At 44.4% G+C, this 15560-nt stretch overlaps 1 protein-coding gene across 4 annotated transcripts in view; it reads left to right on the top strand.

The window, feature by feature from the left end:
* Positions 1-15560, top strand: part of KCNT1 (potassium sodium-activated channel subfamily T member 1) — a 177342-nt gene that overhangs the window by 87758 nt on the left and 74024 nt on the right. For all 4 annotated transcript variants that reach the window (XM_026657292.1, XM_026657291.1, XM_026657290.1 and 1 more), the window contains exons 2-3: positions 6871-6950; positions 12491-12590. In XM_026657292.1, the coding sequence (XP_026513077.1) occupies positions 6871-6950; positions 12491-12590 (180 nt within the window). The remainder of the gene's footprint in view (positions 1-6870; positions 6951-12490; positions 12591-15560) is intronic.

Genomic DNA, 15560 nt, shown 5'->3' with positions numbered 1-15560 from the left:
TTTTGGTTCAGGAGCTTAGGAGCATTACAGAGCCAGCTGTGAAATTTGGTTCCAGACCCAAAGAATGAGAGTCTGTAGACCCTGAGATTTTGTCTTTCTGTATTTCTTTTGTCTTGTTAAAGAGAAAGAAAGAAAAGCAGTTCCTGCTGCAGAGATCTTGCAGTTTTAGCTTGCCTTAAGAGCATTTCTTTGTATGGTTATAACTGATGAATACATACAGTTGTTTGTCACAGAGAGAAATATCTTCTATAATCATTCAGTGCTTTCATCTATCAGTGTTTATAGTCATAATTTTAAGTGACTAGTAATGTCATAGATCAGCTAGCCTTCTGTCTGAAACCTAAGAGTGATATTGCTGTTGGTTTCTTCGTTACTAACACAAATGTATCTGTAAGATAGGCTATGTTTTTGGAAAGCGTCTCTTTTGTACAGATGTGTTTAATTCTCTGCAGCTCTGATGAATTAGCATATATTGATCAGTACCCTAGCTGGGGGCCAGTCGCTTGCTGTGCTCTACGACAAGTTTAACAAAGACCGAGCGCAATGAGCTCATGTGTGCGGGGTAGTGAGGAGCCATCTGGTTTATTTGTAAAAAATGTGCCCTAATACAGATAAATTGTTTTGTGAGTCTAGCTTTGGAAATAATTCATCTTAACATGCCTGAGCTTTCTTACGAAGCTTCTCATTTATTTCTGCTTGGAATTGAAACATCATTTTGACTGTGCCGATATAAATACTTTCAGAAATTCTGCTGATATTTTTTCCCAGCTGTTTTTCTGTGCGCATGTTGTTATCCAGCATATGGTTCTCAGAGTTCTGCTATATTCATCATCTCAAAAAAGCCATTACATCGGGAGCGATGTCACATTTTTCAGAATTGTATTGCACCATCTGAGCATTGCAGGCTGTTGGTCTGTTCCCTGTCTCCACTTCTAACGTGTGAGCAACTGACAAACAGGCAAAATGGGTTTTAAGACAAAGTTGCTTGAAGGTAGCTTCTATTATTCCAGCTGTGTCCAATTCAGATCCTTCTTTCCATTATAAAACTGCAAACTGCCTGGAGTTTCTAGGAATTCTGTTTGCTTTCTAAACTCCAGCCTCTCAGCTTTGATTGTGGAGGATGAGCTGTGCATGGTGCTTGTAGTCTCAGCTAGCCCTGTATGTTTCTCCTCCTGCCTTCCTTCAGGGCATTAATATTTTGGGCCTGCTGTACCCTCAGAGAAGCTCCATGGGCTTACAGCACAGGTGCATTTGGCTCTTTGTGTGTCCTATAGATGTCCTTGCTTAATGCTGTAAATTTTCCATCGGTTACTCCCGATGGGGTATAAATGTCTGTTCAAATCTCTTTCCACCAGTTGCTCAGTTCACCCAAAGCAAACTGTCCTAGTGAGCACGTCCCACATTGCAGTATGAGCAGCGTGAACGCCAGATCTCCTAACTGCTGTCTCTTACTTATCATCATCTGTGCCATGGAGCCCATCTTTCAGTAATATACTGCCAGTAAACCGGATATTGCGCAGTCTCTCTGCCGGCATCACTGGAGTCACAAGTGTATATAAAGGCAAGCTAGCAGGGTGTTTCTTCTGTAATTAGCTCAGCCAGGAAAACAGCATCTGCTCTCTTGTAAAGTCCTTGATTTCTTCCCCCCCAGTTTCCACCTGCTTTGGCTGAGGGACACAGAGAGGTGAAGTGATTTGCCCAAAGTCGCACAGTGACTTCGTGTCTGAAGCTGAATGTAGCTTGGTGGCCCAGAAGCCTCTGGCTTTGCCTTAAATGCAGCCTCTTCGGCAGTAGCTTTGGGGATGTGGCAGGATTAGCAGCGGTGTGCTTTGGTCTAACTTGAGGGCTGATGCCTTTAACTCCACGTGGCATAACCCAATCACTGCCAAAGGAACTGCCGTCCTAGACCAGACCCGCAGGCCATCCAGTCCTCCTGTCTGTGCTAGGAAGTGTGAAGTGATGAGAGGGAAGGAAGTTTCTTCCTGCCTCCAGGAAATTAGTTGGCTTATGGCCTGAAGTGTGTAAGGTTTTCTATCCCTCCCCGTTTTCATCCTGGCTACTGTAACTAGAGACGATGACCTTACCATTCATACAGATATGGTTATACATGAATTGAACTGTCATAAATTAACCAACAATCCTTTTAACTTAGTAAGAGAGTTTACCAGAAAACAGCTCAGAGGAGCTGATCTCTCATTCACTCCAAAGGTGACCTTTGCTTCCCGTACGTCTGGTGACTTCCCAGCAGAAGGGTCGGGGACTGTAACAGCAAACGGTCAGCGCTCGCTGGCAGACCCCCTCTGGCTGGACAGGGATTCTGAAACAATGACAGTGTTTTCTAAAAAACCCCTCTTGCTCTCCACTGCCTCAGCAGCTCAGCATTCTTGCCTAGTAAGTATTTATTTAGCTGTCCCTGCTGTTAGAGCTGATAGCCCAGCTTCCCTTTAAATCATCTTCCCGTCCAGGGTGTGCCAAGCCTTGAATTTTTGGCAAGAGCTAACCCCATATGTGCAGGCAGTTACTTAGGTGAAAAGGAATGAGATAGTGGAGGATTGCATGACAACCGCAGCTATCCGCTTTCGTGCCCGGGTTATTTCGTTCCTCTTCCCCAATCATATTTCAACTATCTCTGGTAATTAGTTGGTTGTTTTTTTTAAATAATAGTCGTTATTCTAAAGACAGCGTGCAGTGAAGCATGGACATTGCTAATTCACTGCACTTGGTTGCTTTGCTCGGTTTAATAGTAACTAATGGGCTCCTTCTTGCTGATAATATAAAACACGGAGCCATTGCTAATCTGCAGAACAATCTTTTATGCTCTGATTAGCGAGTCTAACTGTAATTTACAACCTGGGAAGCTGCAGAAATGCCAAAGAGAGGTGCTTGGAGAGTGTCTGTAAAGGCCTGTAGATACTTTTACTGCGGTTGAACTCTGCTTCACACACAGCCTTGGGCACCTTAGAACAACAAGTCTAGGATTTCAATTCCCTCACTTTTGCAGATAAAAATGGAAATAGTTGCAGTTGTCATGCAAGTATTGCAGGGTGAGGAGCAGGGGAGGGGACTGGCTTTGGTTTCACATCCTGAATAACAGAGCAATGGATTCCCAGATCCCAGATCTGCACCCTCAGGTTGGTTCTTGGGCTTGTGACTCTGACTTCTGCCAGCCAGTCTCAGTTTTAGCACCAGTACCCAGGGGTGAGATTTGCACTTCATATTAAAATCACCTCCCTTTTCCCCATTGTGCCATTTATTCGGGTGACTATAAAGTCAGCCACAAACAATGACTAAAGTACAGGGAGTTCCCTGAATTGCCTTCTTGATCTTTAGGCAGAGGAGCTGGGATAAAATTCAGACCTCGCTTGAGCCTTGGCTTTGGGTTGGACTTTGGCCTTATTAATTCTGAAATAACACATGTAACTGAAGGGAAACCTTCCTTCCCATGATTTCTGGGTGCTTAGGTATTGACCTGCCTGACTTTGATCTCTGCATTTGATGCACTTGTGCTTCCATCTCTCTTGGTCATGAGGCAGAACCATCCGCTGAGTTCTCCTCTCCGTAAGACTTAAAAACAGAGGATGTTGAGCCAGGCCCAAGTGAGCTGCGGTGGACCGGGACTGTCCAAGTGAGAAAGAAGCAAGTCTATGGGTGGGGACAGGAGATAGGATTTGGAGGAAGTGTCTGTCAGGGGTAGTAGAGGAGAAAAAGGCGGCCTGAGAGGAAGAAAGCCCAAGGTTTTGTGGGTAGAATAGTAGCAGTTGTGGTGAATCTGGGCCTTATTTAATGTTAATCGCTACTCCTTCCCCTGAGGGCCTTCGAGCACCATCTGTAGCATGATGAAGGTCTCCCAGGGACTCCCTGCCTGTCAAGCGTCATTCTCTTGATACAATAAACCATCAATATACCCAAATGCCAAGTAAAATTCAGAGGCAATTGGAGGATTGGCTGGAATGGTCCAATAAGGTATCTTAGCAACAGAGGTAATTTGTCTTCTTGTAGACTGAGTTTGTTTTTTAACAGCTTCAGTCCTGCTGAATGTAGCTGCTACAAGGGGCAAACCCTGCCTTTCAACATACGAGGATGTTCTTTCGAATCTCTGATGCTTCATGACCGCTCTTGTTCTGTTGCAACAGTGACATGGTTAAAGACCCCCTAAATCTTTTCAGCTTTGAGTGTACAGGAGCTAACTCAGAATGCAGAGCAAGGCTGGGTGGTTAGGAGAGATGAGATTGGGGAGGTTGTAATGGAACTGAAGCTATTTGGAGAAGATTTGAATATTGTAAATCTTGCAGTAAAGTGTAAAGGAAACAAACCAAGCCCCATCTAGTTTTGCCCGGGTGAAAGTCATGATGCAAAACCAGGCACCACCCTCTACCCGAAATAGAAAGACATTCATATTTTCTATGTAATACTTTGGAAGTCAGTGATGTGTGAAGCATCAGTGCTCCAAATTTTTGGCTTGAGGTCTGGTATTTCTTGTAGACTGCTGAGTCCCTGGAAGCTCTTCAAACCTTGGATGGCTATTCGCACCGCACTCATTCAATTCCTAAAATCCTTTCCCAGCTTGTACTGGGCTCCGTGTAAAACCTGGGGGAAATTCTCAAGGGAAGCAGTGTTTCTTTGGTTGCTGCAAAGTTCTGGTCAGGAATTTGGAAGGATTATCCCTGAGACATCACAGAGAAAACAAGTTATTGGTGGCCTTTAACAAGATTAGATCCGCTGTCAACGTGCCGTGTTAAAATACAGCATACAGTGAGTTGAAGCAATAACCTCCTAATGGACTGAATAGTAGATAAAATAACCGACTATATGATGAACAAGCAACACTATAACACTGAATCCAGCCAGTCTCGTTGGAGATTTACATACCGTTTTTGGGCAGAGCAATCTCATCAGACTAACCATTAATTGTGTTTCCATAATGAAGTTAACATGTAGCTAATAACGCTGAAAATGGCCAGCAAAGAAGGCAGCTGCTCTACTTAGTTTGGGTAACACTGCGATTTTCTGGTTAAACTATAAAATATTTTCACCTGGGAGCCCTAAAGGAACATGGGCAAGTACCTTTTTAAAACAGTTTTAGCTCTCTGGTGGGTATCCTCTTAGGAACTTGAAAATGGCACGTGTTTTTCTTTTTCGAAAAAAGACATGGATGTATTGTTACCTGAACCTGCAGTCCTCACACAGGCAAATCCTCCAGTGAAATCTGCAGGGTTGGGTCAGTAGATCCTCTCACCCACTGATGCTGCAGCCGCTCCCTTTGTGGCTGGACTGCCTTCAGAGGGCTTCAGGTAGCGGGAAGGGTTTGGTCAAGAGGAAGGCACTTCTAGTTCACTCTAGAGAAGAGAGAGGTAATGGTAGGGTGTAGCAGGAATGGGAGCCGCCTCCTCTGAGTCGGGTTATCTATCCTTTGTCCAAGAAGTTAACAGGTATGGGGAACTTCTGGATTCCCAGGTGGCTTTGGTTGACAAATGCATCCATTTTTGTTTCATTTGAGAGTTGTCAGGCAACCACTGCCATTTCTCTGTGCTGCGGCCCTTGCCATGTGTGACATGGTGCAGGGTCTCTAACGGATTGCCAAGGAGTGAGGGGTTAACGGTCACTCTCTTTGCCCAGGTGCTGTAGGAAAGGGCTGTGAGAGCAAATGGCTGTCGGAGGGCGGCAAATGCCCTTGGGAAAGTCAGGCTCCACGCTGCACCAGGGAGGTTTTTCTTTACTCCCTGGTTACGTTAAAACTTTATCACTATAAACACTAAGGGCCAGATCTTCAGCCATTGCGTATCATCATGACTACGCTGATCTGTGCCAGCTGAGGAGGAGATCTCACCAATTAGGGATCCTTCCCCTGGGTGGCCCATGGAGTGCTTCCATCGGGGCTAGCCATATCTTTGTGACTGCCAGACTAGGCCACTGCAGTGTGGCCTGCCGGAGGCTCCCCTTGATCACGTGGCAGCCGCAAGTCAGTGCAGAACGTGTCTGCCCACTTGCTGTGAAGTGACGGCCAGAAGGAGCTGGTCCCACCAATTTTCTGAATGCAGCAGCTTCTAGGTACCACGCTCGGTATTAACGTGGATCTTCCCGGTTTGATCCTGACCTGCTGAGGAACTTCCTTTCTTCCCATGTGCTGCCATCGCAGGTCAGCTGGGGCTCTCTCTCGCTGAGCCACTCTAGCTTGGGGGGCTGGAGTCAGGGCATTCTCGCTGGAGAACTTGGTCGTTTGGGAGTTTGCTGTGCCTCCTAGCTTAGAGGCGCTAGAATCTGTTGTCGTGCAGGGCACGATGGAGCGGCTTGTACCCCCGCGGTGTGATTGGGTTAGCCACTCAGCTTGTTTAAGAGGCAGTAGTCTGTCTGGGATGATACAGGTTAATGCGTTGCTATGGCTTTTTAAAGTATGTGCACGCAGGTAATTATCATGGCTGCATTTTGTCACTGCGAGGTCTCATTTCCAGTAGCTGATCGGTGCAGGAGGGCCATCTATGGCTTCCCAATCCTGGGACCAGCATAGTTCAGAGTTGCCCCAGGCCAGACCTTGCAACACCCTGGCACATCTTCTGTTTCTCGGCTGTAAATGTTGGTGTAGGAGTTTTGGCTGCTTTCCAGCCCTTTTGTGCTTTAGGAGCAGCACAAATTGACCAGAATCTGGCTTGGGATCGGGCCCCAGAGTAACGTCTGGTTACTGCTCTGTGCAGCATTCTAATGGTTTCTTATTTAAATCTTGTTCACAAGATGCATTGTGGGAAAAGGTGGGTGAGAAATATAGAAACAGCACCTGATGGGGTGGGACATATTTAGAGGTGGGAAGATTTTGAGATGAAACCTTTACTAACTACAGCCCCAGTTAATTCAGTTCTCTTTCCTTTCTGCTCACAGGGTACAGGTTGAGTTCTACGTAAATGAAAACACCTTTAAAGAACGTCTCAAACTGTTCTTCATCAAAAACCAAAGATCAAGTAAGTGTTTGTACCAAGACACTCCATGACAGTTTTATTTTCCAGGTAATTACAATAATAACCAGGTTGTCTGTAATGAAAAGAATGAGGGAGAAAAAAGAAAAATCTAACTAGCTACAAAATAGAAAGAATCTCTCTCTCTCTCTCTCTCTCAGGTCTATTAGCCACAGCAAATCTGTCTGAGCAATATTTGTATGGAGGTGATGGATAACAATGTGCAGGATAATACATTTTTGGGGGTATACTTATTAACTTGAGCAATAAATTGCTGCTCACATTGACCAGTCTCCATCAGTCCTAGGATGGAAAGCAAGTGCCATCTAGTGGTTGCAACATTTCAGCACTGTGCCCTTGGCACTGCTGCCTCAAGGGTTCTGTATCCTGATGTTGATTTTTCAAAGTGCCGTTTCCCAGCACCGAGGACTATCTTTTTGCATGTTAGCCTTAGATGGAGCTGGGTTAATGAGTTTCATCTGTGAAAGCAGACTGGTGTGGGAGTGGGCTTCCTTTCTTTAGAAGAACGTGATTCCACATTGAGGATAGGAAAGCCGCATCCTATATTTCTATTGTCAGCATCACAGGCATTTATAGAGTGTTCACTACTAGGGCACCTGGCTGCAGTTTACAAGGGTGATGCTCAGTGCCTCTAGATTTACAAGCGAAATGACTACCCCTGTAGTATGCAGTATTGTTGTAGCCATGTTCGTCCCAGGATATTAGGGACAAGATGGGTGAGGTAATATCTTTTACTGGACCAATTTCTGTTGTTGATAGAGACGTTTTCGAGTTACACAGCTTTCAAGCTCTTCCTCTTCCTATTATCTGATCAGAACAACCCTCCAGCCTCTCCAAGCTTATCATCAGAAGTGAGCTCCCCACAGACCAGGACACCAATTCAAAGCGGCACCTTACCCTGCCAGAACAACAGATGCAAAACCTGCAGCTATATCTCCACTGCTACGATGAGCAACACCCCCCATAACAAACCTTTCAAGATCCATGGGTCCTACACATGCCTATCACAACATATGGCATACCTCATCCAATGCACTAAACGCCCCAATGACAACTATGTGAGTGAAATCAGACAATCACTGCGCTCCCGAATGAACTCACACAGGAAAATGATAAAAGACAAAAACACCCTATCACCTGTGGGTGAACACTTTTCACAAAGCAGTCGCTCCTCATCCTCAAAGGAAACCTGCACAACACTTTCAAAAGACAAGCCTGGGAGCTTAAATTTCTTAACTCTGCTAGACAATAAAAATCATTGTCTTAAAGACACTGGATTTATGGCTTATTACAACAATCTGTAACCCACTAACCCCCCCACCAATTTGTCCTATGACTACAGGGGTGTTAATGGTGCACTTCACCTTGAATGGTCCCTTAGTTTAGCATAAGTAGTTAGCAGATATTCTGTCTGTTCGATCTTGTATTTAGCCATGACGCTCTGAGTACCTTTCCCAGACCTGAGGAAGAGCTCTGTGTAGCTCGAAAGCTTGTCTACCCCAAAAGTAGTGAGCCGCTATTCTATGATGCCCACAGCTTAGCCGGAGAGCCAGGACTAAGGCATTCGTTCCTGGGATATCAGATCTGGCAGCAGGGCAAGTTCCAGTGAGAGTGAATATTGCAGGGGGTGGCAGGGGTGCAGGACAAGACGCAAAGCGGTTTTATTCTCTGCATTGCTTCTCACCCTGTTCGTATACCCGATCCGCATGCAGGGCAGTGCAACAGCTGATGGTTGTGCCATCAAGGTGGCGCAGTGATGTGTACAATGGGAGCAATCTTCTGATTGGGGTGAAACATACATGTACGTGTGAATCGAGGGACACGTGCACCCAGTGAAGCTGGGCTGTATCCAAGTCAGGTGCACTCAGTTTTGTATGTGCACCTTAAAAATCTGGCTTAATGTCTGCAGGCACAATATTCATGGAAGCTGGTACGTAAGTTCCGTGGCACTATCTCGTAGATGGTTATACCCTCCTAGTGTCAGCCATCTGTCTGTTTACTATTTGTAATTAACTGGTTGCTCCAGTTCTTTAGGATAACCACCTCTGTCCCATTCTTATTAAAGCTGAGGATTTTATATCGGTCAGAGGGAGCAGAATGGGAAACTACTTGATAATTAGTTACTGTGAGTAACGACCACTCGTAGATATAATAGAACAGAGATGAAGAGGGTGATGTGGGCAGCCAGATGTGCAAGAACCTCATAATTACATCACTTAATATTCACTCATGATGATATCCACCAATCAATATTCTGTATATATGATACTGCCAGGTTACAGTACTCTGAAATGCATTTGCCGAGTGGATCTTTGACAAACTCATTATGAACTTGTAATACATTTGCACCCTTTAAAGCTATTATGGGGCTCTCGTTTCTAATTGCTGTGTACACCCACAAGTTATTATCCAGTTCAGGGCTCCTGTGTCTTTCAGTGTCTTTTCTGCAGGGATTCACATGTTAATAGAAAGTGATTTTCCATGTATTTCCTCCCCCCCCCCTTAAGCTATAAATGTTTGTATATGTCAGAGAGTCTGTGTTAGGACATCCCTGATTCCCGGTTTAACATTGTGGGTGTGTTGTCTTAAATGCCATGTTACAAAGAGAAGCTCTGCAAATGTTAGGTTGTCTCGATGAGGTTCTGTTCTGTGTGGGTGAAATTCACCCCTGTGCGGAGAGACCAGCACAAGGTATGTGCACTAATTAAATCCTATTTAAACCCTCAGAATAGTGTTGAAGTGGGCAGGTCATGCCTACCTACCTGAACTAGCTTTACTGTGGCTAGGGCAGGTACTGGAAGAGTGAAGTTGTAACAGCATGAGATGCTAACCCTACAAGTCATTACCCAGAGTTTTGGGTAGGTTTGTACAGGCCAGACTGCTGCAGCTTCACTGCTCTGGCTAGATTAAAGCTAGCTCAGGTACATCTGCTTGAGCTGCCATGACACCCAGTGATGGCCGTCTAGACATTACCCTCACGAGAGTCATATGCCCTCTTTCACCCTTTGTTAAACTTGGCACAAACATTAATGAATGCACCCTGGACACTTCCATCAAAACGGAAGAGCAATTATGTCTGCTGCTTACCAATCACCAGTGAGGCCTCAGAAAGTCTCCCAGATGGGATTGTGAATGACAAAGATAAAATAATTGATTGATCCTGGAAGTTCTGGCAATGGGCGCCTTCTTGTGGGATGAGAATGAACTGACCTGCCGTAAATCATTATACAATATAGCATGAAGCTGCATTTATTTTTGTTAAAAACAGTGGCATGTTTATAGGGCTGGGGCACCCTGCTTGAACTTCAAACAGTGTTGGAACTCTACATGACCTCCACCTCCTGAATTTTCATGTCTAGGGACAGGAACCTCCAGGCTGCTACTGCTCCCTCCCTTCTAAACATTTCAGGCCATGGATTCCTCTTGTCTGTCTCAAAAATATCCCCTATTTTCTTTGACTCCCCAGATTAATTCCACTGGAAGAATGGCGCTTTTATTTTCTGTCTGAGGAAGGCATTAGCTGCCTGCAGGGAATCTAGGAGCTAATTTATAATTTCACATTTTCTTTTGTTCTCTGTGGGTCGTATACTTGTTAAATAGCTGGTGTGTGGCATGAGAGGGGGTGCCCGGGAGAGGATTTTAATGGAAACGTGCTGAATTTCTCACTTGTAATTTGAGTAATAGCCTGATAAGCTGGCTGTGAAGAGGAGGGAGTGGATAAAGTGGCAATCTGAATGTTCTGGTCCTCCTCCTATAAACCACTGAGCATGTGATGAGCAAAGACTGGACCCCAGCGTGGTTGTACGAGTCTTATTAAACGGATGCTTGCTGATTCTGGGGATAAAAACTTCAACAGCCCACATCCCTCTCTTCCATCCTGGGGGGAGGGGATTTGCAAAGAGCCGACTCTTTTTAGTTCTTTATGTTGGCCTTCTAGTTATTTGAAGCGGGGTAGGATGTGGAGTGCACCATACAAGCCTCGAGCAAAGTTCGTACAGCATTCCCGGTCTCCGGCAAGCTGTACTAATAGCCAGAAAAGCAGTCATTACCCATCCTACCACGCATGCTATAATAAGCAGCATAAATTACTGTGTTCCTTCATTCTCATGCTTAAAGGATAATAGGTGTTTAAATACTACTGAAACAGATGTTCCAAGAATACAGTGACATTAACGGGACCGCTGCTGCGGTTTTCTCCCTCTCCCCATTATAGGCAGCATGTTTTCTAAAGATTTTGGGACAAATGATATCCAATGGCCTCTAATTTTGTGTCCATCGCCAATTCCTGGCACAATCCACTGTGGCTGCAAACGACAGAACGTAGGAGTCTATTCAGACATCTAGGGCCGGAATGTGGAACTATGCCATCGACACAGGCAGAAGATCCAGCACATTACAGGAAGGAGAGTCCAGTGGTTAGAAGCTAGTATGGGACTCAGTAGGCGTGGGTTCAATTCCCTGCTCTATGAGGCGGAGATCCTCAAAGGTATCAAGGTGCCTTACTCCCATTGAAATAAATTGGAGTTAGGTGTCTAAATACCGTTGTGAATCTGGAGCCTAGTCTCTCTGTGCATGTTCCCCACTTGTACTATGGGGATAATAGCAATTCCTGCCTCACAGAGGTGTTGTGGGGATAAATACAGAAACCAGTTAAGATTCCGAGGTGGTAAAGAAACTGTGGTAATGGGGGCCATATAAATTCCTTAGCTAGATATGTTCCTATCATTTGCAGTTGATTGTGGTCGCAAAATTAGATGCCCGGTTGAATTCAGCTTTTTAAAAAATATGTCCCATAATAATGATTTCCCATTGCACCCATAGCCCCGATCCTGCAGCTGGATCTACCTTGCACTGCTGTGCAGCCCCGGTGACAATTCCACAGTCTCGCACGTGGATCTCCTGGTAGCACGGGGGCCACAGTTACACTTCGGGAAAGATTTTGTAGTCACCAAGAAGTCAGGATATTCTTTTTCAAAAATGAATGTTGAAATGGAAAGGCCATAAATTCAGATCAGCTCAAGGCGAAATCCGTTTTCACTTGTTACACAATCAGCCTGTGGAACACACTGCCACAAGGTATAACTGAGGACAAGAGCTAAGCATGATTCAAAACCAGATTAGACATTATTGCGGGTAATCAGAGTTATAACAATAAAGGTTGAAATATTTGGAAGGGGCTGTAAAACCTCTTGCTTCGGGGGCAAGCCAGCCTCTTACTAATGGGAGTCATGAGAGAATTTTCCCTGATGGCAGGTTATCCATAACGACCTAGTGGGAGGGTTTCTTGCGTCTTCCTCTGAAGCATCTGGTACCACTGTGAGTGACAGGATATTGCATTAGGTGCTGTGCTGGTCTGATTCAGCAATTCCAACTTTCTTATGACCCCCCTCTTTTGCTCGGATGAGTATGCATCTTTTTGTGTGTCTGTCATACATCCGAAGCCCTGCAGTACTGTTCTTTGAGACAGGCGAAGGAGGATGTTTGTTTCTTTTTAGCCTCTTACCCCGTTGTCTTTTCTATTGCAGGCCTAAGGATACGGCTCTTCAACTTCTCCCTGAAGCTTCTCACCTGTCTTCTCTATATTGTACGTGTTCTGCTTGACAATCCAGCAGAGGGAATAGGATGGTGAGTCTCTATTAGACACAGTAAGGTGGATTTTATCTGTCTGTCTAATCCATCATCAGGTATTTATAAGGCTCCCGTCCTGATTGTCTCTAAGCATCTTTCAGTGTTATTGGTCTCCAGACAGCATTTCTTAATGTTTAGAGCTTACTAGCAATTAAGCGGCTGTGGGTGTGATGATACCCTCAGAAGTTCCACCATAGTCCAGTCCCAGATAAAGGGATCTCATGTTCTTTCCTCCTCACCGTAGTGCTGAGTCTCCGTAGTTGCTGCAATGGGGAATAATACATAGAGAACCAACTTTCCCCTTCAAGGAGTGGTTTCTATCCAGAGGTGAGGAGATTTCTGCGGGCGATAGCAGTGCATCTTCTCTTGCTTCTTTTCCTTTTACCAAAGCAAAAAGAGTGCTGCTTCTCCAGCCCTGTTGAGTGTTCGCTTCTGAGTTTGCGATTCCTCTTAGCCGATAACTTATTTCACCCCCTTTCCATTTGGACGCTTGAATGCTAACTTAAATTTGAGGTACAGTGATACTGCTAGAAACAGGACATGATCACCAGCTAACCGCACCCCTGCGGCATGGGGAAACCTGAACTCATGCCCCGCTCCAGAATCACAGACCTTCAAGCTTTGCTGGCTTGTTGATCAAAGGGAACCTGCTGGTCATACATATAAGCAGGTCAATTTTTGTCCACTAGAGGGCAGTAGTGGACATAAACGGGAACATTTCATGTTCCTCCACCTTGATTGAGTCCCACAACAATTCAATGAGCAGTGATATGTGAGTGGTGATATTATCACCTTTTGTCTTTTCCCTGCCTATTGTAAACATTATTTCAAAAAAATTTCTAATTCTTCCTGCTCTGTTTTTTCTTCATTTTTAATCAGTTGATTTAACAAATTTGTCTGATAGAATTGAGAATTCCTAAAACCAAAACTAATGACAATCCACCAGTCTATATCTGCCCCTCCTACCTCCCAGAGTTTGTTCCGTCTTATTTATTCATCTACTTACGGCAGTGACGGGGGCTCTTCTGCTCTGAATGCATGCTTTATGATTATTACCAGTAGCTGCAGAGGAAACAAAGCAGCGTATTTTGTTTAGGCCTCTTGTGGGATCGCTGAAACTCTCAGAAGTTGTGGCATATTTTTTAGTGTGCATCTGTTATCCTTAAACTACCGTGGACAGTGATGGGTCCCAAAGAATGCCATGGGGAAAGCAGAAGGTCTAGAAGGGGCCGGTTGGAGGGTCGGGCTGGGCATTGGGACCCCAGTCCATAAGATGATCTGTTTCCACATGTTAGTCTAACTGAACTAACACAGAACGATTAGTCTAAATGTATTTCGCAATAGAGCTGCCATTACGCATCCTGGAGGGCCTTTTTAGTAAGCCAATGTTTCAAACCAAGTCTCAGAAGCACTATTGATTTCCCAGAGCCCCTAGAAGTTCTGTCTGAAATCCATTCAGACGCTTCTGATGTAGGTTGAAAAAATCATCTCTTCATTATCGTATCAGAACTGCCGAAATGTCGGTGATGCACTGAGGTGAAAAATAAAGCTGTGAGCTTTACAACTAGAGATAAAGAACTGTCTCAAACAGAACTCTGTGTAGTGGGAAATAGCTCTTGTGTGTGTCTATGGATACCTGTGTCACTTTAGCAATTAGCTGTCAAGTCACCATCCTTGCAGACGGTTAATAGAAGACGTAATAGTGAACATTTTGTTAGTACTACAGCAAAGATGAAGGGTGGATGCCCCAAGTGGACTTGTCTTGCCTCATTGTTTGAAACTCTATGATATAATAGTCTGTATATTCACTAGCCCAGTACAATGCACTGGACAATAAAGGTGGTAGAAAAATGTAGAAACATTTTCACCGAAAGTTTTCCAAATGCTCTGGGAAAAAATTTCGTCTGAGTTTCAAAAATGGAAATTGCCCTACAAGCTGGCTGAAAAACAGCAACATTTTTTGGTAAATGTAATCAAAAAGTTGAAATGTGTCTCATTTGAGTTGTACATCTCCAGTACTGAGTGCCGATGGCACCACACTGCTCACTGACAAAGAAAAGATACTGCAAAGGTGGGCAGAACACTTTAACAACATCCCCAATCAACAATCATCTAATAATGAGGAGGCAATTGATCGACTGCAGCTGATCCCCCAATGCTGACTGAAACTGTGAAAGCAATTGACGTGCTGTCAAATGGTAAAGCACCTGGAGCAGATGCTATACCAGCAGAAGTCTACAAGTCCAGAGGCTTGCACATGGCTTTGAAACTGACTGAATTTTTTCAATCAATGTGGTCTCAAGGAACTATACCCCAGGAGTACAAAGATGCATCCATTGTCCACTTGTACAAGTGGAAAGGCAACAGATATTCCTGCAACAACTATCGGGGCATCTCCTTGTTATCAGTAGCTGGCAAAATTCTCGCCAGAATTCTGTTGAATTGCCTTGTGCAACATATTGAACGAGGGCTCTTACCTGAGAGTCTGTGGCTTCAGGAAAAGACACGGGACCATAGACATGGTGTTTGCAGCTCATCAACTTTAGGAGAAATGCCAGGAACACAACTGCAACCTGTATATGACTTTCATTGACCTGACAAAAGCTTTCGACTTTTAAAATTAATTTTTTAAAAAAGCTTTAAAAATTACTCTACCACCTTGCTGCAGACTCATAGTTCAAATTGCCTTCAGACATGGGACAAATGCTCAAGCCTTTAGTGTAGGCTACAAATGTTTTCTATATGTTAACATCCTTGAAGGCACCTACCCTAAATCCTGTTTAAGTCTTTTGGGAGGAGATCAGTGTTGTCATTTCAAGAGCTGAACTGACAGATGATTAGATATGTCAGCTTTGCTCAGTATTTGAATATGTGTCTTATTTGCCGGTGTCCTTTTTTTGCCTCTTATCTATATATAATTTCTCCCAGCACAGAATGCAAGTCAATTAGCATTTTGATTCTTCTGTT

The sequence above is a fragment of the Terrapene carolina genome, unplaced genomic scaffold (assembly GCF_002925995.2).
Source record: "Terrapene carolina triunguis isolate 2854851 unplaced genomic scaffold, T_m_triunguis-2.0 Scaffold238, whole genome shotgun sequence".
In the NCBI taxonomy this organism is placed as follows: domain Eukaryota; kingdom Metazoa; phylum Chordata; order Testudines; family Emydidae; genus Terrapene; species Terrapene triunguis.
The sequence above is the reverse complement of the archived record's forward strand: the minus strand, read 5'-3'. Positions and strand labels throughout refer to the sequence as shown.